A 24,318-nucleotide genomic window follows, 5' to 3' on the forward strand; every position below is an offset into this window, starting at 1 on the left:
CTCCTCCGCAGAAGCTAGAAGGCAAGAGAATCCAGAAAATTGAAGATAATGTAAGAAACCTCTGGGACAACTTCAAGTGAACCAATATCAGAATTATGGGGGTCCCAGAAGGTAAGAGAGCAAGATATCGAAAACATACTGAAAGAAATAGTGACAGAAAACTTCCTCCACAGTGAAAGAATTAGACTTACAAGTCCAGGAAGTGCACAGAACTCCAAACAAAAGGAATCCAAAGAGGACCACACCAAGACAAATCATAATTAAAATTCCAAGAGCAAAAGACAAAGAGAGAATATTAAAAGCAGCAAGAGCAAAGCAGCACTATAAAGGAGCACCTATACGATTGTCAGCTGATTTCTCAACAGAAACCATGCAGGCCAGACGGGAATGGCAAGAAATATTCAAGGTGATGAATAGTAAGAACCTACAGCCAAAGATAATCTATCCAGCAAAGCTATCACTTAGAATCGAAGGTCAGATAAAGAGCTTCACTAATAAAAAAAAGCTAAAGGAGTTCATCACCACCAAACCAGAATTATATGAATTGCTGAAGGGGTTCTTTCGGAAGAGAAAGTTAATAAAGATAAAAATTATGAACAACAAATACGTAACTATCAACAAGTGAATCTAAAAACCAAGGAAATTAAAAAAAAAAATCTGATGAACAATATTAACTGTTGAATATAACAGAATCAGAGGTATGGAAGGGGAGTGAACTGACGATTCTTGGGGAAAAGGGGAGAGGGTGATGTGGGAAGAGACTGAACATAAACTGTGCACCTATGGATGAGGACAATGGGGGGTGGGGAAAGGGCAGAGGGTGAGGTGGGAACCTGGTGGAGGAGAACAATGGAGGGGGGGGGTGAGGGGGAAGGAACATTTGTAATAATATGAACAATAAAAATTTATTTAAAAAAAAACATATCCAGAGACAGAAGATTAGAAAAACAAAAACAAACAAACAAACAAAAGCATAGAACAGACTGAGGAATCTCAGAGTGAAGGCAGGGGAGGGTGGTTGGGTGGGAAGAGATCAACCAAAGAACTGGTATGCATAATGACTAACCCAAGAACCCAGACAATAGTATGGTGAAGGCTTGGGGCGGGGGCGCTAGAGGTCAATGGGGAGGGTGAAGGGGGGGGGCTCCAAAAGAACCAAATAAATAAATAAATAAAGCTGGGCCTGCTAATCTTTCATCGTAGGACTGACAGAAAAATGATAAAAACCTAAGGATACTTTCAAGGCAAAAGTAGGGTAAGCTATTGCTATAGTCTCACATACTTCCAAAGGTATCAAGAAGTGCTATATCCTAGGGACAGGGTAAGAAAGAATCAAGAGTTTTAAAAATCTTGCAACCCAATCCCACTAAACACAATTATGGTTCTGCTCTGTGGTGAATAAGTTGGCAAGAGATTAGGTACCTGTAAAGCAGCCTTCCCACTGATCAGTTGAAGAAAACTACCCAGCAATAGCTCGTTAAAAGCTGATGTAAATTCAATACTCAGCCTTAGGTGTTCAGAGAGGACATATCTCCCAGCAATAGCTCATTGAAAGCTTATGTAATGCTCAATACTCATCCTTAGGTGTTCAGAGGATGATTACTCATGGTGATGAGTCCTGTGATCCAACTTGCTCAAAAGTAAAGTACCTTCTTGAGAAGAAAAATAAGTCAAGACAAAGAAAAACTTCATTCCTGATAAGTTGGGTCTAGCTATCCTCAAAACTTCCAGGTTTCTCACATGTGTCCAGCAGAAGAAACAAAACATGCTTAATGTATGATGAGTACCTACAAGTAAGTTTTTCAAATTTATATAAAATTTTATTTTTAAAAACTTTTCAATGTTTCCTATACAAACAAAAATCATATTTACTGACTTACCAGTGTTTGAGTTGGTTTTTCAGTAGCAGAACTACCCACTTACTGATCTGTGTGTTTTTTTTCCTGAAGTATTTGTGTTTTTTGTTTTGTTTTGTTTGTTTGTAAAAATATATTTTATTGATTTTTTTTACAGAGAGGAAGGGAGAGGGATAGAGTTAGAAACATCAATGAGATAGAAACATTGATCAGCTGCCTCCTGCACACTTCCCACTAGGTATGTGCCCACAACCAAGGTACATGCCCTTGATCAGAATCAAACCTAGAGACCCGGTGCACAAAATTCATGGGGGGGGGGGGTTCCCTCAGACCAGCCTGCACCCTCTCCAATCTGGGATCCCTCTCACAACCCGGGACTGCCCCTGCCGGCCTGGTTGCTCCCAACTGCCCCCCCTGCCCTGCTAGCCTGGTCGCCCTCAACTCCCCCCAACACCAGCCTGGTCACCCCCAACTACCCCCCACAACCTGGTCGCTCCATGCAGCCTGTTCAGTCGTTTGGTCATCCCTCACTAAGCCCCCTGCCAACCTTGTCACCCCAAGCAGCCTAGTAACATACAGTAACATACAGTAACAATCGTTACTGTTACTGTGACGATTCCCGGACAATTTGCATATTCCTCTATTATTAGTATAGATTGATTTCAAAGAGGGAGAGAGAGATAGAAACAGCAATGATGAGAGAGAATCATTGATCAGCTGCCTCCTGCATATCCCCTACTGGGGACTGAGTCCTCCAACCCAGGCATACGCCCTTGACCAGAATCAAACCTAGGATCTTTCAGTCTGCAGGCTGATGCTCTATCCACTGAACCAAAGCAGCTAGGGCTTGACCTGATCATTCTTATAACCAACATTTTCAAGATAACAGTCTGGATTAAGGATATAGAAATGGCCATAAAACTCACTGGCTTATCTATGAATAAAAACTATACCCCTAACTTCACTGCACCTTTTCCTAAAAATGCATATCTACTAAATGTCTCCCTCTTTCATACTCAGTATATGCTACAAATTCTTAATTTGAATTTTGTCTATCCTGTGGAACTCAATTTAAAATCCACCTCTCACTCTTTCCCTGACCTCACCAATCCTCCCTTCCTCTGAATTCTAAAGCACATATATCCATCTTCATTCACCTTATATTTTTTCCATGTTTGTCACATCTTTTCTAAAAAACTATAAGGTTCTTCAGGGCAGGTACCATATTCCCAGGTATGCCTTAAGGACAGCCAGCAGAGAACCTTTATGTACGGGTAAGTATTCTGTCATATTTAATTGCACTAGACCTTAATTGACAAGTCAGGCACCACAAATAATGTGGTGCCTCTGGGCCATCAAAGTGAGGCTTAGAAAAATACTGAAGTCTTTCAAAGTATCCCTTTTCAAGAGCACTTCACAACGAGGACTTCAGGTGGTAAAAAGAAAAGATGGAAGTTGTGGAAAGTTAGACTGTTTTCTCACACTTAAAGGTCAATAACCCAACGACTTAAAAGACGTTAAGAGCTAAGTATGGTGACAGATGGGTACTGGACTGTTTGTGATCACTTTGTAAGGTATAGAAACGTCAAAGCACTATGCTATACACCCGAACCTAATGTAACATTGTATGTCAATCATAGTTTAAAAACTGCTTTACATGGGGGAGGAGGGGAGGGCGAGGGAGACATGGCTCCAAAAGAACCAAGGCCACAATGTTCAACAAGGCATCACATGTCACTGGTCGCACAGAGTGGACAAAACCCAGACGCCCTGTCTGTGGTGAGGGGACTGGGGGCACTGATGTCCACTGGAAAAACTCAAGGGGCCTGCTCTTCTCAGTACCGAAATATGGCATAAAACACACCCGAGCACAGACAGGCAATCACAACCAAGTAACACACAATAGCAAGGAAATTCTGAGATGCTCTCCATTAAAATTACAGAGGCCAGAGAGTGAGAGAGAGAGAGAGAACAATTCGCTTCTTAATAGCTGTGAACCAGCTGACAAAAGACTGCTCACATTCCTCCCATCCCCTGCTGGCCCTCCAGATTGATTTCCAGGTGGCTGTTTCCGCAGTTACCCTGGCCAGGCACAGCAGCCAGGAGCCTCAGGCCCTCGTTTCCACCGGGGCCTTCCCAAATGCTGCCGCCGCCCACCCAAAGGAGGGGCCATTTCTCCCTAGGACTCTGTGCCTGTCCCAGACCTGGCCCCCTTCCCCGGCTCCCGCCTTCCTGCCTGGAGCTCAAGAAAACTGTCACCCAGTTTACATCTTCCCTGATGTATGAAAATGCCTGCGAACTCCAGGTGATGAACACGTTACCGTTCCTACCGAGCTGGTCATGCGGACTCCATGCCCCACGGCCAGCCTGCGTTTTGGCCAGCAATGACCTAATGAGCCCTTTCTTTTAAAAGCATCTCCAGCCGTCTATGAACATTTTTGTTTGTTTGTTTCCTAAAATGAAACTGTTGGGGCAAATGGAAAAGAAAGAAAATGCCATGAAAGCCTGAGAAAGCACCGCTTTAGGTGAGAAGGCTAAAGCGCCCTTGGGCGCTATTTACAGGACTCCATTTGGGTGTCTAAGAAATAAGGCATTCGGCCTGCACACCTCCCTAGACTTGCCCATGGACTGAACCTGACAGTTAAGTGGTTCGGCAGCCGCCCTTTCGTAAGACTGGACCTTAAACTTCTAAGCAGAACTCCCTCTTTATTTATTAAAGGGCGGCCAGTTGTAATTTTTACAGGATTGTGTGAGCTGTTCAAACTCTTTAACTTCTGAACGGGGCATTAGCTTCCAAAACCACGACGGGGATAAATATGGAAATCCTTTTAGTTTCAATTCCTTTCAGTGGAAATTCACATAATTCATATTACCATGAATTTTCTTTAGCCGTCTCATCAGCCTGGTCCGAGTAGGCTCAACCAAAAAAAAAAAAAAAAAAAAAAAAAAAAAAAAGACTCTACTGAATGGACATTACTACTGAGTCTTCTTGTAAGTAGCCATAAATGAACCAACATAGTATCACCAAGTTTAGGTATGAAATTCCACATGTGCAAAGTACTGTTAAGGTGAACCATTTTTCATGAGATTTATAAAACTATTTAAAATATTAAAAAGCATTATCTTTTAACAGTGGGGGGGTGAGGGGGGACACTAGAACTATCCTAACTCCTTCTGAAGGTCGAGCATTCTCCAGGGTGGGTCTCCCTGCAGCAGCCCCGACCCCGGCAGAGCCCCGGGTTTGCTGGCCTGCGGCAGAGGCGGGATCTCTCCCTCTCCAGGGGCCCACAGCCAGCTTGGCACAAACCGGAGAGAAGCGATGTGTGTCAGCGGATGCGGTCCTCAGCATTCTGCCCTGGATCTGGTCGTGAGAGGCGGACTGGGGGAGGGGGCCGGTCGGAGACGGTGCTCCAGACCCTGGCAGCAGGACAACCAAGATAGCCAAGTTGAAACAATGTGTCCTGCCTCCTTCCTAAAGCCATTTCCTTCCACAGCGGCGGGGAGGCGGGCAGCCTGCGTGCGGGTCATGAGTCCACGGCTGCTTTCCCTTTCCCCGGAGCCCTGCGGGCCGCCGGTAACAGAATCCCTCGCTGCCCCAGTTACCTTCCAGCCCGCTCTCCCCCGGGGACAGCGGGAAAGGCGCTGCTGTCCTTATCAATCCGCGGTTTTGATTCACAGAAGATGGGGCGGGGGGTGTGAAGTGGAAAAGGAAATAGAGGAAGGTGAGAACAGCAGGGGGGGGGGGGGAAGGGGGGGGTCGCCCCGGTCATCGTGAGAAGGAGCCAAGGTGAAGAAGAAAGAAAGAAAGCCGAGGGCAGCCCTGGCCGGCGGCTCGGCTGGTGAGAGCATCCTGCCCGCAGCCAAGGCTGCCGATGCCGTCCCCGGCCGGAGCACATCCGGGAAGCAACCAATGAATGCACACATAAGTGGGACGACAAATCGATGTTTCCCCCTCTCTAAGGAACCAATCCATAAATAAAAATGTTTAAGGAGGAAACTGAGGGGAGAGTGGTCAGAGAACCTGCTAAGAAAGGAGATGGGGGAGGGGCAGGTAAAGAGCGGGGGTAACGGGGCAGGTGGCGCGTCCGGGGGCGAGGGGGAGGGCGGAGAGGGAGCGAGGGGCCGCGGCCGGAGAACAGTGGGCAGCAGGATTCGGGAGGCCGATTTCAGGGGTTTAGGGGGGGGCGCTTCCAACCCCTTCCGGGACTTCGGGGCGTGGGCAGGGACGCGGGGCTCTCACCGGTAGTTTGGGGTTGACCTCGCCCTTGCAAAAGTGGCAGAAAAACCGGTGCGCGGCGACGGCGGCGCCGGTGCCGGCCGCCGAGGCCTCCGCCATCTTCCTCTTCCGCCCGGCGGGTCCGAGAGGGATGCCGCCTCCCCCGCCAGCCGCTCGCTCGCCGCCGGCTGCAGTCGCCGCCCGGCCCGCGCTTCCTCAATGCGGCCGCCGCTCCGGGCCCGCGTCAGTCACGTGATCGCCCGGCCCACGGAGGCGGCGTGGACCCAGGCCCCGCCCCTAGCGTCACAGGCGCCGGAAGGGAAGTCAGCCCGCACCTCCCCCGCGGCGCCTCGCTGGTCCTCCAAACTCTTAACGAGATGAGAGAAAGAGCGTCCCCGGGGAAACCACAGAGGCGCTGGGGTAGAGTGGCCAACGCTTTCCCCGTTTCCGGGTCGTCCAGGTGGTGCTTCTTGCGAGGAAAGGCGGAGGGCTGTCCCTCTGCCCTGGCGGCAGTGGGAGCCGCACGCAGCCGAGGGAAACTTGGCGTTAGATTGCGGTGACCCAGAGGTTAGTGAAAACGCTGTCCGAACCGGACGGACCAAGGAACCCAGGCCCGAACTGGGACTCTACGTGCAGGGAGTAAAGAGCCAGGATCAAGCCCCCTTGAAAGTCCTTTCCGGGGATGGCAGAGGGTCTGGGATGTTTCCCTAAAGACGTGTGGACGGAGATACTGCAGCTGAGAGGCAAAGTCTTGGCTTCTGAGGAATAAAGCAGTGTTTGGCAGCACTTGAGATTTTCCTTAAAAGGAAGCAATTTTATACTCAATTATATATATTGTGCCTACTTTGTCAAGAAGTAGAAATTTCCGAATTAAATACTGTCCTGCAAGCAACGTACTTCATCTCCTATTGAAATCATACTGTTGCAAAGCTTTCCTTTACCTCGTAATTTCTTATCCTTAATTGTCATTTCCTTTATGAACTGGGAATGATACTGCCTGTTCACTCCCAATAGGCTGTGAAGTGGCCTTAATTCTTCCAGTGAAGTGTAGGAGTGAAGGCCTGTGACATTGTAAAACCATCTACACGCAATCTTTAAAGAAAATTAGGATCACACACAATCTCATAAAGATGTTTCTCCCTTCCTCTCTGAAATCAATAAAAAATTTAAATATTTTTAAAAGATCAATGTGATATATAGTCCAGTTCTTTCTTTCTATTCATACATTTCTTTCTTGATTAAATATCACTCCACATTTTGCTTTGTAGCCTGCTTCTTTTACTTAGTGAACAACTTTCTATGGTAATACATAAACAAAAGTGCTGCAGTAACATTCCATTGTATGGATTCACCATAATTTATTGAAGTGATTCCTCGTGGTTAGACATTACGCTGTTTCCAGTATGTTCGTATTCTAAAGAGAACTATAGTAGCATCTTTTTATTCTTTCCTTAGAGGAGAGTATCCAAAACGAAATTATTAGGTTGAAGATAGGCAAGATTTTAAGGCTTTTGCTATATAATATCAAATCACCCTCCACAAAATACTTGAATTTATACTCAGCAGCTCTCCATGCAACATCATAAACCTCTTCAGCATAAAAATGTGTTTTTATTTTTTATTCTAGCTCTGAAACTCCTTAGTACAATGACTCAAGCAGAAATTAAACTGTGTTCTTTGTTGCTACAAGAGCATTTTGGAGAGATTGTGGAAAAAATTGGAGTCCACCTAATCAGAACTGGCAGCCAGCCACTAAGAGTGATTGTCCATGACACAAAGACATCACTGGATCAGGTATGTTTGGAGGATACTAATTTGCTTTTATTTTCATTAATGTCTTTCACTTACCTTTGAATATTGTTACTCCTCCCCCCCCCCAAAAAAAAAAATGGGAAGGGAGAGAGCCCGCTCTGGGGAAAGAGGATGAGACAGAGGCCCACGGTCTGCTTCTCAAAGTGTTCCTGGCTCCTTGTTGCTTCATAGGCACATCTTTGCTCTTCCTTTGCCGTCCTTCCTTTATTCACAATGAGTCTGTGAATCTCAGTACTGCCGTTAAGGAATGAGAATAATAGAAGGGAAGTAAATTGTATTTTGATAAATAAAGATCAGAGGAAATATGAGCATCCTAGCAAGGAATCTTCCTGATTTCTTCTATTTATGTGTGACTCTTGCTGTTCCAATGGAAGGAGGAAGGCAGCACGGAGATTCTTACCCAGCCATCTCCTGATGCTTAGGCAACTGTTGGGCAGAAATCATGAGCAATAGAGCGTTGGCCTGGGGACTGAAAGGTTCCAGGTTCAATTCCAATCAAGGGCATGTACCTTGGTTACAGGCACATCCTCAGTAGGGGGTGTGCAGGAGGCAGCTGATGGATGTTTCTCTCTTATCGATGTTTCTAACTCTCTATCCCTCTCCCTTCCTCTCTAAAAAAATCAATAATATATATATATATATATATATATATATATATATATATATATATATTAATTGTGAGCAATAAAGAGCTGTGTCTTCAGATCTTTCCTCTTCCTCTGGGTCGCGTCCAGGTGAAGAAGGCCCTGTGCGTCCTCATCCAGCATAACCTGGTGACGTACCAGGTGCACAGGCGTGGCACGGTGGAGTACGAGGCCCAGTGCAGCCGGGTGCTGCGGATGCTCAGGTACCCCCGGTACATCTACACCGCCAAAACCCTGTACAGCGACACCGGCGAGCTGATCGTGGAGGAGCTGCTGCTGAACGGCAAGATGACGATGTCCGCGCTCGTGAAGAGAGTGGCCGACCGGCTGACGGAAACCATGGAAGGTCGGTACGGTGGCCACAGCTGCTGGCAAACGCACAGATTGGCTGCCCGCCGGAGGGGCCCTTGGCTGTCTCGGGAGCCTCACCTGCCTCTTCTCTCCTTTCCCACAGACGGCAAGACCATGGACTACGCGGAGGTCTCGAGCACGTTTGTGCGGCTAGCAGACACGCACTTTGTGCAGCGTTGCCCACTGGTGTCTCCCGCTGAGAACGCAGAGCCTGGGCCCCCGCAGCCTGCCCCCACTCTTGTCATCAGTGAAAAGGACATGTACCTGGTTCCTAAGCTGAGTTTGATCGGTGAGGAATTTTGACCACGGAACTGTGATTTGCCCTAATTGTGGACTCTTCCTCCGTGATTGTTAAGTGAATGAATGAATGAGTGAATGAATGAATTGAGCAGTTAGCAAGTATTTATCCTGTGTCACATACTGTGGCATAAAATATAAAAAAACACATGGTCTCTGCCTTTTTGGGGGGCTTAAGGCTAGTACAGGAGACTTACATTAACAAACTGTGGTAAGTACTGTGAAGGGAAAAAATGTAAGGTATTTTTAAAATGTATAACGAGACTGGAGTTACCTGGGAGTTTGGGGCCCCGCTTCTTTGAGAAAGTGGCATTTGAGCCAAGATTTGGAGCAGTAGTAGTTGCCAACCGGTGAGGTAAGGTATGAGGGGGGCAGAGGATAAGCATTTTTGGCAAAGGAATGTAGTGAGAGAGAAAAAAATAGGGTATTTGGGAACGTGAACGCAGGTCAGTTAAAGCACTGTGTGCTAAGGAAAGAGCCATGAGAATAAGGATAGGGAGATAGGCAAGGGCTAGATCATGCAAGACCTCCCAGAATATCTGTTCTTTATCCTAAGAGCAAAGGAAAACCACTAACGAGTTTTAAACAGCAAAGTGAGTCTCACCCGGCTAGCTCAGTCGGTAGAGCATGAGACTCTTAAACAGCAAAGTGACATAATCTAATTTGCATTTTAAAAGATTTTTCTGTGCACAGAAAGGATGGGGCAAAAGCAAATGTAGGTAGCTCAGGAGGTCACAGTTCAGTTCCGAGTCAGGGCATATGCGCCTGGGTTCCAGGCTCGATCCCCAGTGTGGAGCTCCCAGGAGGCAGCCAATCAATAATTCTCTCTCATCATTGATGTTTCTATCTCTCTTCCTCTCTCTTGCTCTCTGAAATCAATAAAAAATGATAATAATAATTACATTAGAAATAAATATTAGGTCTAGTAATAATTAATGTCGTTTTCTAATACTTTTTTTAATCGAATTTATTTAAACAATACAACAAAATTTATTTTTTTAATAAATTTTTATTGTTCATATTATTACAAATGTTCCTTTCCCCCCCCTTCTCACCCCACCCTCTGCCCTTTCCCCACCCCCATTGTCCTCATCCATAGGTGCACAGTTTATGTTCAGTCTCTTCCCACATCACCCTCTCCCCTTTTCCCCAAGAATAAACAGTTCACTCCCCTTCCATATCTCTGATTCTATTATATTCAACAGTTAATATTGTTCCTCAGATTTTTTTTTTTTTAGTTTCCTTGGTTTTTAGATTCACTTGTTGATAGTTATGTATTTGTTGTTCATAATTTTTATCTTTATTTACTTTCTCTTTTGAAAGAACCCCCTTTAGCAATTCATATAATTCTGGTTTGGTGGTGATGAACTCCTTTAGCTTTTTTTTATTAGTGAAGCTCTTTATCTGACCTTCGAATCTGAGTGATAGCTTTGCTGGATAGATTATCTTTGGCTGTAGGTTCTTGCTATTCATCACCTTGAATATTTCTTGCCATTCCCTTCTGGCCTGCATGGTTTCTGTTGAGAAATCAGCTGACAATTGTATAGGTGCTCCTTTATAGGTAACTACCTTCTTTGCTCTTGCTGCTTTTAATATTCTCTCTTTGTCTTTTGCTCTTGGAATCTTAATTATGATTTGTCTTGGTCTGGTCCTCTTTGGATTCCTTTTATTTGGAGTTCTGTGTGCTTCCTGGACTTGTAAGTCCAATTCTTTCACCAGGTGGGGGAAGTTTTCTGTCACTATTTCTTTCAGTATGTTTTCGATATCTTGCTCTCTCTCATCTTCTGGGACCCCCATAATTCTGATGTTGGATCGTTTGAAGTTGTCCCAGAGGTTTCTTACATCATCTTCAATTTTCTGGATTCTCTTGCCTTCTAGCTTCTGCAGAGGAGTGTCTTCTGGCTCTTTATGTTCCAAATCTTTGACTTGATTCTTGCGATCTTCCATTCTGTTTTTAGGACTCTGTATAATTTTTTTTTATTTCAGACAATGTATTCTTTATTTCTTGTTGATCCCTTATTATTTCTGGTTGATCCCTTTTCATATCCTCATAGGTCTTCTTTATTTTATCGGCCTTTTCTAGGAGATTCTTGAACAACCTTATAAGTGTGGTTTTGAACTCTATATCCAGTTGCTTTTTGTCCTCCATTTCTTTCGTTTGTGATCTATTTGGTTTAGGCATTTTCGCAGGCAGCTTTCCTGATGGGGCGGGGTTTCAGGGTGGAGCCTACAGCCTTGGCTTCCGTCAGCCCCGCCCTATGCGACTCCTGAGACTCAGGGTCCTTCAGTACTTGTTGCAAGCGCCTCTGAGAGAAAGGTACCCTCGATTTTCGCCTGCTGCCAAACTGTCTATGCTCTCCCCCAATGAGTCCGGTATTGGGGTTCAGTTCAGTTGGTAGTGGGATTGGAGGTGGCATTCAGAGCTGTCTGGAGCCCCTGTCTCCTTCCCGTCAGGGCAATCCCGCGGCACAGCCGGCCGGCCCTTCTCTGCGCGCAGTGTGCGCGCCTCCGGGACCTCCTTTCGCCGCTTCCCCGGAGTCCCGCCTTACAGCCCGGCTCCCTATGGATGAGCCTGGGTCCCCGGGGTCTGGCCTAGAATTGGGGTTCAGAGCAGTTGGTGCTGGGCCCAGCACAGTCGGAGCTTTTCTCTCCTTCCCGCTTGGGACCGCCAGCCAGGCATTCTGCCTCCCTCCTCTCCAGCTCTGTCCTCTCCGCGCGCCGCGTGTCTCCGTACCTTGGGCTTTTACAGCTCCTCCGCGCTTCCTTCTGGTTTTCTCCTTGCTTCTTGTTATAGAATTTCCAGTCAGTCAACTTTCCTGTAGTTCTAGGTAATGTCCATTTTATATTTTAGTTGTATTTTATTGAAATTGTTGTGTGCGGCTGTGGCTAGTTGCCTACCCGAGCAGCCATCTTGGATTCTCCTCCAATACAACAAAATTTAATCAACAATATAGTTGCCGTTGTTTTCTACTACTTGTGCCCAACGCTCAGGAAGCATTTTAATCCCTCTGTTGTAAAATTCTTGTGATTTTGATGCAAAAAATTCGGTCAATGCATTTTTGAGGCATTCTTCATTATTAAATTTTTTTCCAAGAAGAAAGTTTTGCAAAGAACGAAACAAATGGTAATCGGAAGGGGCAATATCAGGAGAATATGCAGGTTGAGGGAGAACTTCCCATTCCAACTGGCGCAGTTTTTCAGCAATGATTCTTGCAGTATGTGGTCGTGCGTTATCGTGGTGAAGAATTACGCCCTTCCGATTAATCAGCGCGGGTTCTTTTTCTCTTAAAGCTTGGGCTAACCTTTCCAATTGGGCACTATACACTGTACTTGTAATAGTTTGGTTAGATGGTAAAAGTTCATAATGAATTCCTTTAAAATTCCACCAAACACACAACATCACTTTTTTCGCATGCAAGTCAGGTTTTGGCGTGGGCTGAGGAGCCTCATTTTTGTCCAACCATTGAGGCCGCCTTTTCAAATTAACATACAGCACCCATTGTTCATCTCCGGTAACAATTTGCTCTAAAAATGGCAAACGGTTTTTACGAGAGAGGAGCGAACTGCAAATTGTGACTCTGATTACGGTTGTTGTCGGTCAACTCATGAGGAACCCATTTTCCAAACTTTTGGACTTTGCCAAGTGCATGCAATTGATTGGAAATTGTTTTTTGTGAACAATTTAAAGTTGTCGCAAGCTCTTGTTGGGTAATTTGAGGATTTTGCACCAAAAGAGCTTGAAGAGCTTCTTGATCAAAATTGGACACACGGCCTCGACCACTCTTGTCATCTAACAAAAAATTTCCCTCGCAAAATTTCTCAAACCAACGCTGGCATTTTCTGGCGCTAACTGCATCTTGACCAAGAGCACTACAGATGTTTTTTGCAGCCTCACTTGCTTTTCTTCCTAATTGGAACTCGTAAAGCATGCAGTGCCGAATATGCTCTTCATCCGCCATCTTCTTAGCCCTAGTTTTGCAACAAAAACCAAACCAAACACAAACTTTTTCAAGCAAAACTTGCTAATTGCACTTCACACGTTCTGTAGATACCACGTGTTTGAAGGTTATGTCAATACAAGTCAACGCCAAGCAAGATTTTAAACGAATGTTTAAAAACGACATTAATTATTACTAGACCCGATAAATAAATGTAGACAAATTAGTGAAAAATATATAGAAATGGTGATGTGGACAAGTATCAAGAATGATGTCTTAAACTGATGAACAGAGACAGAGAAGCAGCGATCAGATTGCCAAATCTCAGAGGGAAAATAGGGGAGGGTGGGGGAAAGGAGGAGAGATCAACCAAAGGACTTGTATGCATTAATATAAGCATAACCAATGGACACGAACACCAGGGGGGTGAGGGCATCAGAAGTTAATGGATGGATAAGGACGCATTTGTAATACCTTAATCAGTAAAGAAATTAGGAAGGAAGGAAGGAAGGACGTCTGTGTGTCTGATGTGCTTATGTGGGAGGAGGATGGTGCCGTTCACTGTGAAAGGAAACATTGGAGCAGGAGCAGTTTGAGGGATTAAGATGATGAATTTCTGTTTTACCGGTGAATTTCTGATAGCTTCATCATTTACCTGAGTCTCTTGTCGCTGCTCCATCTTCTGAGCAGCTCTACACTAGCGGCAGCTACAGACGTCCCTGAGATAGACACTGCTCTCAGGTTTGGTCCTGTCCTGTCATCATGAGATGTGGCCTAATAGTTCCACCTCTTTCATTTGGCAGGGAAAGGTAAAAGGAGGAGATCGTCTGAGGAGGATGCTCCTGGGGAGCCCAAGGCCAAGAGACTCAAACACAGCGCAGATAATAAAGAGGTAACCGCAGATAATAAAGAGGTAACGGGGCCTTCTGATTAGGAGTCCCCCCCCTCCCCACCCCCACCCCACCCCCCGCCCCGGAGGCAGGTCCGAAGGAGCACTGAGATAAGCCCTAAAGGTTCCTGGGTGGAGTTGGTAGAATTAGGACTTGATTAAACTTTGGTCTGCAATAGAGTAACAAAGAGTGAACTCCCTTCTGAGGCTTTAATGTACTTCAGTTGTTGGACAGAGGTAGCAGCTTATGCAAAAAAAGGACCTAGAAAAAGATGGTTATTCGGTATAGCTGGAACATGGCGGCCCATGGAAACCTGTGGTGAGAAATGAGTCGGAAAGACATCTGTAAGCCTGAGCTTTAATCTTCAAACTAGAGGCCCTGTGCACGAAATTCGTGCAAGGGGCTTGGCCCTCGAAGCCACATTTGCCCTGGCTTTGTCCAGAAGGTCGTTGGGCTGCCTGGTCTAATTAGCATATTATGCTTTTATTATTATAGATGCCTTGTCAGCATCTCTACAAAGATATCTAATGAGCATCTCAGATTTAGTATGGCTAAAACAGAATAATTGTTTTCTCCCACCCAGATATCTGTTCTCTTAGTTTTCCTCATCTTAGGAAAGGACCTAGGCCAGTCACCTCTAACTCACCACCACTTGCTTAGGCTAAAATCCTAGAAACCATCTGATCTCCCAGTAAAACATGTCACCCCATTTCCCAAGTTACCTAAACTCCAGCTGTTTCTCACCATTTCCACTGCTATCATCCTAGTCCAAACCATCAAACTTCGAGTCAGCTCTTTGCCAGCATTCTCCTAATGGTTACTCTACCTGCATTCTTACCTATTTAACTTTCTTAATTTTTTTTTAATCCCAACATAACACTGATTTAGACTCCTTTAGTAGCTTCCCATTACTCTTAGAAGAAATCCAAGTCTTGACTATGGATTATTGAGCCTTATATGAGACCTGCTAGAGACCAGGCACTCCGCCCTCAGCTCTTTCCATTCTTCCTCATGTTCACTACGTTCCAGCTTCTCTCTTTCCATACCTCAAAATGTCAAACTCTTTTGCCTTTAGTATTCCTTCTGCTTCAAATGTTTTTTCCCACAGATCTTCACATGCCCAGGTAGTGGGCTTGATCCCCAGGGGGGGACATGGAAGAGGCAGCCGATCGATGATTCTCTCATATCATTGATGTTTCTATCTCTCTCTCCCTCTCCCTTTCTCTCTGAAATCAATAAACATTACTTGATAAAAAGGATAGTGTGATAAAATCAAAGGGGGGTCACATAAAATTAAAAAGGAAAAAATGGCTGAAACCGGTTTGGCTCAGTGGATAGAGCATCGGCCTGCGGACTGGAAGGTCCCGGTTTCAATTCCAGTCAAGGGCATGTACCTTGGTTGCGGGCACATCCCCAGAAGGGGGTGTGCAGGAGGCAGCTGATTGATTATTCTCTCTCATTGTTTCTAACTCCCTTTTTCTTCCTCTCTGTGAAAAATCAATAAAATATATTTAAAAAAAGAAGAAGGAAAAAATGTCCCACCTTGTCATATGCTTCAGAAAGATCAAAGAAGATCAGAATTGGAAAGTCTTCTTTGGATTTGGCAGCCAGGGGACCTTGACATTCAGTGCAGTGGTGGGGATGGGTTGAGTACCTCTGTGGACAGAGATACAATGGATGGGCAACTCTTTGACAACATTGACTGTAACAAAAATGAAAAGGAGAAAACTCATAGTGTTGAATTATTTTAAAGTAGAAGACATTTGGACAAGGTAAACATTGGTGGGGGAAGACAGTAAAGAGAGAAGCTGAAGATTTAGAGAGGAGGGAAAACTGAGCTGGTCCCTGAGAATGCAGGGAGGGTAAGGTCTCCCATTTCAGTGTGGGCACTAAGCTTAGGTAAAAGGAAGCACCTGTTTTCTGCTGTGTTATAAGTGGACTTTAATAAAAATAAATGTGGGGGGTATGCACAAACTTGGATGAGTTCTGGCCTAATGGCTTCTGTTTTCTCTCAAAATAAGATGCAAAGTCCTCTGCTGAGAATGATAAGGGTGGGGTAAATGAGATTTGGGGATACTGGAGAAGAGTTAAAATGTAACAGAGAAAAGATTGGAAGTTGGTTGAGAATCTGTTTGAAATGAGACTGAATTTATGAAGGCAATGGACCATGTGACCAGATGATTTTTCAGCAAACAATTGGTGGCCAGTTCCCTTTAAGCTCCTCACCAGAAAACTCCCCAGTGCATGCAGATGCTTCTTGCTGATCCTTTTCTCCTCCTCAGCCCATTCCAGATGATGGAATTTACTGGCAAGCCAACCTTGACAGGTTCCACCAGCACTTCCGAGACCAAGCCATTGTCAGCGCAGTGGCCAACAGGATGGACCAGGTGACATCTGAGGGGGTGGGACAGTGGCCATCAGGGACGATCTTATTTGCCAGATGTGGCCATTGGCCCTTAGCTAGAGCCAGCACAGCAGAATGAATTCTGAATTCCAGTTCCCTTTTCAAATCCAGACCAGCAGCGAGATCGTAAGGACCATGCTTCGGATGAGTGAGATCACCACTCCCTCCAGTGCCCCCTTCACCCAGCCACTGTCTTCCAATGAGGTGAGTCTCCTGTTGTACTCCTTTTCTGACAGGCTCTTGGGTAGAATAACATAATTATTATACATACAGCCTGGAATTAGGTTGATGAGGTTTGAGCCTCGAAAGAGCCTTGGTTATTTGAGGTGGGACAGAGATTATCTGCAGGTGGTAGGTACTAAAATATTTGGTCTCTTTGGATCCAGCCTTAAAAAATCTAAGCCATTCTCTTAGTCAAAGTACAAACTATTCCTATTCTAAGAATGCACCACTGGAATCTGAGAGCCTTAGTGCTCAGGACATTATATGGCCCCTTAATTGTTTTTCCCCCCAATATATTTTGTATATTTTATTTATTTATTTATTTAAATATTTTTATTGATTTTTTACAGAGAGGAAGGGGGGGGGGGGGGGGAGAGAGAGAGAGAGAGAGAGAGAGAGAGAGAGAGAGAGAGAAAGAGAGAAAGAGAGAGCGCGCGAGCTAAAAACGTCGATGAGAGAGAAACATCGACCAGCTGCCTCCTGCACACCCCCTACTGGGGATGTGCCCGAAACCAACGTACATGCCCCTGACCGGAATCGAACCTGGGACCTTTCAGTCCGCAGACCGACGCTCTACCACTGAGCCAAACCGGTTTCGGCATATTTTGTATATTTTAAACTTGTTTAACTATATCGTTCTTAAAATATTAATATTTAACATATCCAATCTGTTTGTTTATATTCTATTACTTTCCTAATATATTTATTAATACAAAAAATATTTATTAAGCTTTTATTTATATTTAAATTCTTAACTTATATAGCAAAAAATTAAATGCATGCCCAACTATTGTGGCTCAGTGGGTGAGCATCAGCCCATAAACCAGGAGGTCACGGTTTGATTCCCAGTCAGTGCACCTTCCCAGGTTTGGGCTCCGTCCCTAGTAGGTGTTGCGCAGGAGGCAGCTGATGGGTGATTCTCTCTCATTGTTGATGTTTCTCTCTCTCCTCTCCCTTCCTCTCTGAAATCAACAAAAAGATTCTTTTAAAAAATTAAATATGTTTTTTTTTCTAATGACAAAGTAACTACATGACCTATATTCAAACAGAATAGACATGTATAATTCTTAAAAAGTTGTAGTTCCCCAAACTATTATAGTCTTGCATAATTTCAATCCCAGGCATCCTTGTTAATAGTTTGGTATGTATCTTTATTCAGACTATTTTTATGTACCATCCCACATATATATAGATATGTGTACATGTTATAAACTTGTAGTTTTCCTGTGCCAATACAATATACACCTTTTCATGTCAGTTATAGATCTGTCTTATTTTTTTATAATGGCTATGTCATATTTCACTTAATGACTATGCTGTACTTTATTTTAATCAATCCCTAATTTTTGGACATTTGGATTATTTCTAGATTTTTACTCTTATACAAACATTGCTGCTGTATTTTGGGGACATTTTTATACTGTGATATCTAAAATTAAAACATATTTATTTTAGTAATGTCAGCAATTCTAAGTTCCCAAGCCCATTTTTAGTATCTTTTTGCACCCTAGATCTTCAGATCTCTACCTACCGGCTACAACATCTCTAAGCAAGTTCTTGATCAGTATCTCACTCTGCTGGCAGATGATCCAGTAAGTCTGTTTTTGCTTTTTTAATGTTTCTTTTTTCTGCTATGCTTAGGATTTATTTCTGCCAGAGATACCTGGTCTCATTCTCCTATAGCCTCATTCTCTAGCTAACTGACTCAGACAGCTTCCCTGCCGTCACCTAACAGGAGGCTTCCTTCTACAGACTGGGCTAGATTTGCTCCTTTGGAAACAGAATCACTGGATTGTCCAGTCAGTTCACACAGTCCCTCTTTTTTTAACAGCTACAGTTTGTTGGAAAGTCTGGCGACAGTGGTGGAGGAACGTATGTCATCAGTATCCTTACCAGTTATTTCTGTACAGTCTGGCAGCCGGACTATGAGAGTGGCGACTTATGACAGAAAGGATGTGAGAATAGTTGGTATGCTAAATAAGTTAGAAAATTTATTACATTGATGATAAAGAAGTAAAAAGGACTTTTTGTTTGTTTTTGTTAATCCTCACCCCAGGATATTTTCCCCATTGATTATTTTTCTTTTTAGAGAGGGTAGAAGAGAGAAAGAGGGAGGGAGGGAAGGAGGGAGGGAGGGAGAGAGAGAGAGGTACACATTGATGTTAGAAAGACACATTGATTGGTTGCCTCCCACAAGCACCCCAACTGGGGCCAGGGATAAACCTGAAACCCAGGTACACACCCTTGTCGGAATTGAATTTTCCACCCTTTGATGTGTAGGCTGAACCTCTAACCACTGAGCAACACTATCCAGGGCAGAAAGGACTTGTAATTAACCAAATTTTAGTTAAGCTAAATCCTGACTTAAATACCATACTTAAAGTTTTAAAATACTTATTTATTATAAATGTGATCAATGTAAAAAACAAATAACATTTAAATTTTAAATTAGAGACTTAGGAATTAAACTAATATCACAATGACCAAGCCAAAACATGATTGAGTGACCTTAATCCTCTGCATAAAGACCTGCATAAGGTTCTCGGCTCCCTAGCCACAGCCACCCTGGAGTCGGTTGTACAGGAACGGTAAGGGGTCACTATGACTGGGATGGGGGTCAGACGCTTCTTTTCCATGCCTCTTTGAACAAGTAATTTGATCATTGTGTAAGCAACCAACAGAGGCATACCTGCCCCATTTTTTTAAAATTGATTTCAGAGAGGAAGGGAGAGGGATAGAGATAATGATGAGAGATTAATGGTGAGAGAATTACCAATCGGCGGCCTCCCGCACGCCCTCTACTGGAAATTGAGCCTGCAAGCCCTTGGCCAGAATCGAACCTGATACCCTTCAGCCCGCAGGCCGAGGCTCTCTCTACTGAGCCACACTGGCTAGGGCCACCTGCCCCATTTTTCACTGGACTGCTATGGATCCCATCTTCTACTGTCTGCATCCTAAATATCCTCCTGCTTCATTCCCAGTGCCCTTTGGCCAGCCTCCGTAAAGCTTTACTTACCAGGGCAGGACGTGAGGCCCTCCGGGCTGTCAGCAGTCGGTGACCGCCTGTGGCTAGCAGCACCACCGTCAGCCCGGCAGTGGCATTGAGAAAGAGTCCTCTGATTGCTGTCCCTCTTGGGTCCTGGCTCCACAGATGGGAACAGAGCCCCCACCGTGTGCGGCTGGGAGCTAAAGCATGCTGTTTGCTTTCTTCATTCCTGTCCAGGTTTGGGTCTCGCTGCGCCAGAATATTTCGTCTAGTTTTGCAAAAGAAACACCTGGAGCAGAAGCAGGTAGAAGACTTTGCAATGATCCCAGCAAAGGAGGCGAAGGATATGCTTTATAAGATGCTCTCAGAAAATTTCATATTGCTCCAGGTAACCAATGGGTAGTAGCCATCAACCAACAGAGCTGGACGAGGGCGAGAGAAACTCCTGAGGCATGCATCCTGAACCCCATGCAAACTCTGTCTCCCGCTCTGAGACAGGAAAAAAGAAAAGGTTAATGAAGACATAGCAAGCATCTGACAGATATTTGTGGAGCTTGAACTGACCTAGTAAAAAAAAAAAGTCACAGCCAAGAAATCAGTCCACCCTTTCTCCTAATTCCTGGTCCCTGTGATTTGTCCTTTCCTTGAACTTAAGTTTATTATAGAACACATTCATCAACATCTACTGAGCTCCACTCTGTGCAGAGCCATGTGGTAGACCTGGTAAGGCAATAGAATGGCTTTTGGAATCTGAATCACAGCTCTTCCACTTACCTAGTTACATCAAGCAAATTACCCACCATAACTTTTCCCATCTATAAAATGGTGACGGGTGGTAAGAAATAAGGTGGTTTGTGGTAAAGATCAAATACAGTCCACCTGGCCCACAAGAGGTGCTCAGTAAGTGTTAGTTCATTCTCCCCTCCACGCAGGATGTGCAGATGGAAAAACAGGGCAGCTCAGTCCTCCTTGAGGCGGGGATGACTGGGAGGAGGAGAGTGCAAGTGAAGGAGAGGAGGCATGGTAGCTGCAGAGGGGACACATGCTTACTCGGCAGTTCTGAACAGTATAATTGCTCTCCTCTTTCTCTCTGTGGACAAGTAGGAAATTCCCAAAACGCCAGACCACGCCCCTTCCAGAACCTTCTATCTGTACACTGTGAACATCCTGTCGGCTGCCCGCATGCTGCTGCACCGGTGCTACAGGGTAATCCCAGACCTCCTTCCGTTCCCCCCCCAGAGACCAGTCCCACCCTCACGCCCCCGTTAGCCTTTTTACCTGAGCTACTGAAATAGATCTATGTGCGTTTGCTGTCTTCTCTCTCCTCAGAGCATAGCCAACCTGATAGAAAGGAGGCAGTTTGAAACCAAGGAGAACAAGTGAGTAGCAATTTAGTTTAGTAATTACATTTTTTCAAGGTCAAAGGCTTAAGGGGAAATTTCCTATAGAAATGGAAACCAATAGAGACAGTAACCAGTCGAGCCGCATTGAATTGTTAGTTTACTGTAGGTTGGTATAAATCATGCGTTAGACTACACTCTTCCAATATATATACTCCCAGTGAAATAATTTTGTAGATTATATTCACGAGAAATGTACAAACTGGCACCAAATATAAAATGCAGACGAGAGGCAATAAGAATTTCGGGAGCGAAGTCACATTTCTAAGTTTGTAGAAAACAGGTGGCATTATCCACTTTGACTAGGAACATGGGGGAGGGTGTGTCTTGCCCCGGGGCTGATGGGTAAGAGTCTCCACAGCCAGGGGACCAGCCTCAGAGCTGTGTGTTTGACAGGCGGCTCCTAGAAAAGTCTCAGAGGGTGGAAGCCATCATCGCATCCATGCAGGCCACGGGCGCGGAGGAGGCACAGCTGCAGGAGATAGAGGAAATGATCACGGCCCCTGAGCGCCAGCAGATAGAGACTCTAAAGCGTAACGTCAACAAGTAAGCATCCTGCACTTCAAGCCTACGTTGCACATACCTTCCAGACTAATCCACCTCCCAAGTTGACACAGACAAACCTGAACTCTATCTTTTCCAGCCCTGTTAACAAAATTTAACCTATTTCCCCGAACTGCACTCTGAAGACATCCTCAGTTCTCCTCCCTCACCACACACTCTTGTTCACCAAGGTTGTTGATTTTACTTCAGTTAATGTGCCTCAAATCTGGCCTTCCATCTTGGTCCCCAAGATGAGAGAGACACATGGACTGGTTGCCTCCCACACACACCCTGACCAGGACTCAAACCTGCCACCTTCTGGTATGTGAGATGATGCTCCAACCAACGAGCTACACCAGCCAGTGCTAAAACTAACTTTTGTGTTTTGATTTTATATCCTGCAACTTCTTAAAAATGTTGTTTGTTGACTCTTAGTTGTTTTGCAGATCCTTTGAGATTTTTCTGTGTATAGGATCATGCCAATCTGAATGCCTTTTATTTCTTTTTCTTACCTAATTACCTGGCTAGAACCTGCAGTAAAAGGTTGGATGGATGCCAAAACCGGTTTGGCTCAGTGGGTAGAGCGTCAGCCTGCAGACTAAAGGGTCTCAGGTTTGATTCCCCTCAAGGGCTTGTACCTAAGTTGTGGGCACATCCCCAGTGGGGGGTGTGCAGGAGGCAGCTGATCAATCTTTCTCTCTCATCGATGTTTCTAGCTCTCCCTCTCCCTTTCTGTAAAAAAATCAGTAAAATATATATATTTTTATAAAGGTTGGATGGAAGTGAAAAGCAGACATCCTTATCTTGTTCCTGATCTTAAGGAGAAAGCTTTCAGTCTTGCACCATTGAGTATGATGTTAGCTGTGGGGTTTTCTTAGATTGCTTCAATCATGTCTAAGTTCCCTTCCATTCCTAATCACTACTCAGTCTAGCCTCAGCCACTTTCAGCTTCTATTTTAAAACACACTGGAACCTTCTATGCCTTGACATGTGCTATTCTTTCTCCTGATTGCAAGTTAGACTTTAACTTCTCCCTGGACAGAGGCTGTAGCTTTTGAATCCTCAGCAGTTTCCACATGCCTGGCATTTAAGAGATGCTCAGTAAATGGGAGAAGGATCTCTTGGTGCTCCTGCTTTCTACCCATTAATCTCCAGGGTAACCAAGCAATTCTGCATGGCACACCCCGCCCAGCCTCTCACCGTAAATCTGCTGGTAAGTGTTCAATCAGCAAACGCTCTCCCTTTCTCAGGTTGGACGCCAGCGAGATCCAGGTGGATGAAACTATCTTCTTGCTGGAGTCGTACATAGAGAGCAACATGAAGAGGCAGTGACCCTGGAGAAGTCTCCCCCAGAGACCTGAGGGATGGGAAGGAGAAGTACAGGAGGTGCCCGGATGCACTCTTTATAGTGGGATAAACTAGGGATTCTTGTACTGAAACCCTCCATCCTGCCTCCCAGAATACACCAGCTTGCTGATCCTGCCTTCGAACCGTCCCTGCATTCTCTCCTCCTTGGCAGGAAAAAGAAACTTAGAGCCGAAACCGGTTTGGCTCAGTGGATAGAGCGTTGACCTGTGGACTGAAAGGTCCCAGGTTCGATTCCGGTCAAGGTCATGTACCTTGGTTGCGGGCACATCCCCAGTAGGGGGTATGCAGGAGGCAGCTGATCGATGTTTCTCTCTCATTGATGTTTCTAGCTCTCTATCCCTCTCTCTTCCTCTGTAAAAAAAATCATTAAAATATATATTTAAAAAAAAAACTTAGATCTCACCCAGAGTCAGCACTGTCTGTGTCTGAACATTCCTGGCAATGAAGAAACTTCTTCCTAAGCAGTTCATTACATTTTCAAAAAGCTATACCTGTTACCTGGCTGGTGTGCGCTCAGTAGTTGAATCTCGACCCATGAAACAGGAGGTCATGGTTCAGTTCCCGGTCAGGGCACATGCTCGGGCTGTAGGCTCAAGCTGTAGGGGGCATGCAGGAGGCAGCCCATCAATGATTCTCATCATTGATGTTTCTATTCCTCTCCCTCTCCTTTCCTCTCTGAAATCAATAAAAGGAAAGAAGAAAAAAGCTATGCCTGTTCTTTGTTACACTGTAATCTTACACACACACACATACACAAATGTAGGGAGTATGATATGAAAGACTGCCACCAAGTAGGGGGAAAGCATTTTCAGGGCTAGCAGGTGGATTGGCCCAAGCATTCACTCTATTATAATAATCTATGGAAAGAAGCCACATCTGCCAGCTCCAGGCTTCTAGCACATGTGAAATTACGCATGTAAAACACTTGGCACAGTACCCGCATGTAATCAGTACTCAGTAAGTCATTGCCTTCCTCCTCCTGGCTCCTTAAAAGCAAGCCTGCTGTCTCGGCACCGTGATTAACATGGTTGATGTAGTTTGTCAGAGCAGCTTCCGTCATTTAAAGCAGTCAGGTTTTGTTTTATAATCTCTTCAGTTTCCTCTTACCATTCATTAAGCATTTAAGTGCCAATTGCTAGCCATTATACCGGATATAATCTACAAAGATAAATAAGATACCATCTCCGCCTCAGGCTGCTCACTGGCATTCACTGAGCACCTATTCCATAGCGGTACTAGGCCAGACCTTGGGGAACAAGGACAACTATGCCTTATGCCACATGTGTCAAACACAAGGCCCGCGAGCCAAATCCGTCCCTCCAGGCCTTGCAATGTGGCCCGCACCGCGCTGTCATCACTGTACTCCGCTGTGTTTCCATCACAATGACAGT

General features: G+C 44.9%; 2 protein-coding genes and 1 long non-coding RNA gene across 7 annotated transcripts in view; 1 reads left to right on the top strand and 2 right to left on the bottom strand.

Annotated features, from left to right (window-relative positions):
• The window catches only part of RNF115 (ring finger protein 115), a 69,225-nt gene extending 62,887 nt beyond the window's left edge, over nucleotides 1-6,338 (bottom strand). For 2 of the 4 annotated variants that reach the window (XM_045582963.1, XM_036443060.2), the window contains exon 1: nucleotides 6,097-6,338. In XM_045582963.1, coding sequence (XP_045438919.1) covers nucleotides 6,097-6,192 — 96 coding nt within the window. In that variant the 5' untranslated portion in view covers nucleotides 6,193-6,338. The remainder of the gene's footprint in view (nucleotides 1-6,096) is intronic. The other 2 variants (XM_045582964.1, XM_036443061.2) reach the window with 2 other exon arrangements.
• Nucleotides 6,339-6,504: 166 nt separating this feature from the next.
• POLR3C (RNA polymerase III subunit C) lies at nucleotides 6,505-22,984 on the top strand. Of its 2 annotated transcripts, XM_036443034.2 has the most exons (15): nucleotides 6,506-6,639; nucleotides 7,700-7,866; nucleotides 8,619-8,874; nucleotides 8,983-9,168; nucleotides 13,918-14,006; nucleotides 16,287-16,391; nucleotides 16,520-16,612; nucleotides 18,142-18,222; nucleotides 18,462-18,513; nucleotides 19,158-19,218; nucleotides 19,854-20,004; nucleotides 20,721-20,822; nucleotides 20,946-20,995; nucleotides 21,413-21,562; nucleotides 22,810-22,984. In XM_036443034.2, exons 2-15 carry the CDS (start codon nucleotides 7,720-7,722, stop codon nucleotides 22,889-22,891), a joined length of 1,605 nt encoding a protein of 534 aa, XP_036298927.1. In that variant the 5' UTR covers nucleotides 6,506-6,639; nucleotides 7,700-7,719; the 3' UTR covers nucleotides 22,892-22,984. The 2 variants fall into 2 exon arrangements, with proteins under 2 accessions (XP_036298928.1, XP_036298927.1); XM_036443035.2 differs by lacking the exon at nucleotides 22,810-22,984 and having other exon boundaries at nucleotides 6,505-6,639; nucleotides 21,382-21,497.
• On the bottom strand, nucleotides 19,336-20,724 carry LOC123652531. The gene is made up of 2 exons (XR_006741907.1): nucleotides 20,496-20,724; nucleotides 19,336-20,105 (listed from the first exon to the last, which is right to left on the bottom strand). It is a non-coding gene; the product is annotated as an uncharacterized LOC123652531 (long non-coding RNA).
• Nucleotides 22,985-24,318: the final 1,334 nt, after the last annotated feature.

Source organism: Pipistrellus kuhlii, unplaced genomic scaffold (assembly GCF_014108245.1).
Source record: "Pipistrellus kuhlii isolate mPipKuh1 unplaced genomic scaffold, mPipKuh1.p scaffold_m20_p_18, whole genome shotgun sequence".
NCBI classification, from domain to species: Eukaryota; Metazoa; Chordata; class Mammalia; order Chiroptera; family Vespertilionidae; genus Pipistrellus; species Pipistrellus kuhlii.

Excerpts from the sequence above, each read along its gene's own strand:
- POLR3C (XM_036443034.2), top strand. The coding sequence starts at position 7,720 with ATGACTCAAGCAGAAATTAAACTGTGTTCTTTGTTGCTACAAGAGCAT. Across the intron at positions 8,875-8,982 it reads GCTGACGGAAACCATGGAAG|ACGGCAAGACCATGGACTAC; the intron begins GTCGGTACGGTG and ends CCTTTCCCACAG. Across the intron at positions 16,613-18,141 it reads AGCCACTGTCTTCCAATGAG|ATCTTCAGATCTCTACCTAC; the intron begins GTGAGTCTCCTG and ends TTTGCACCCTAG.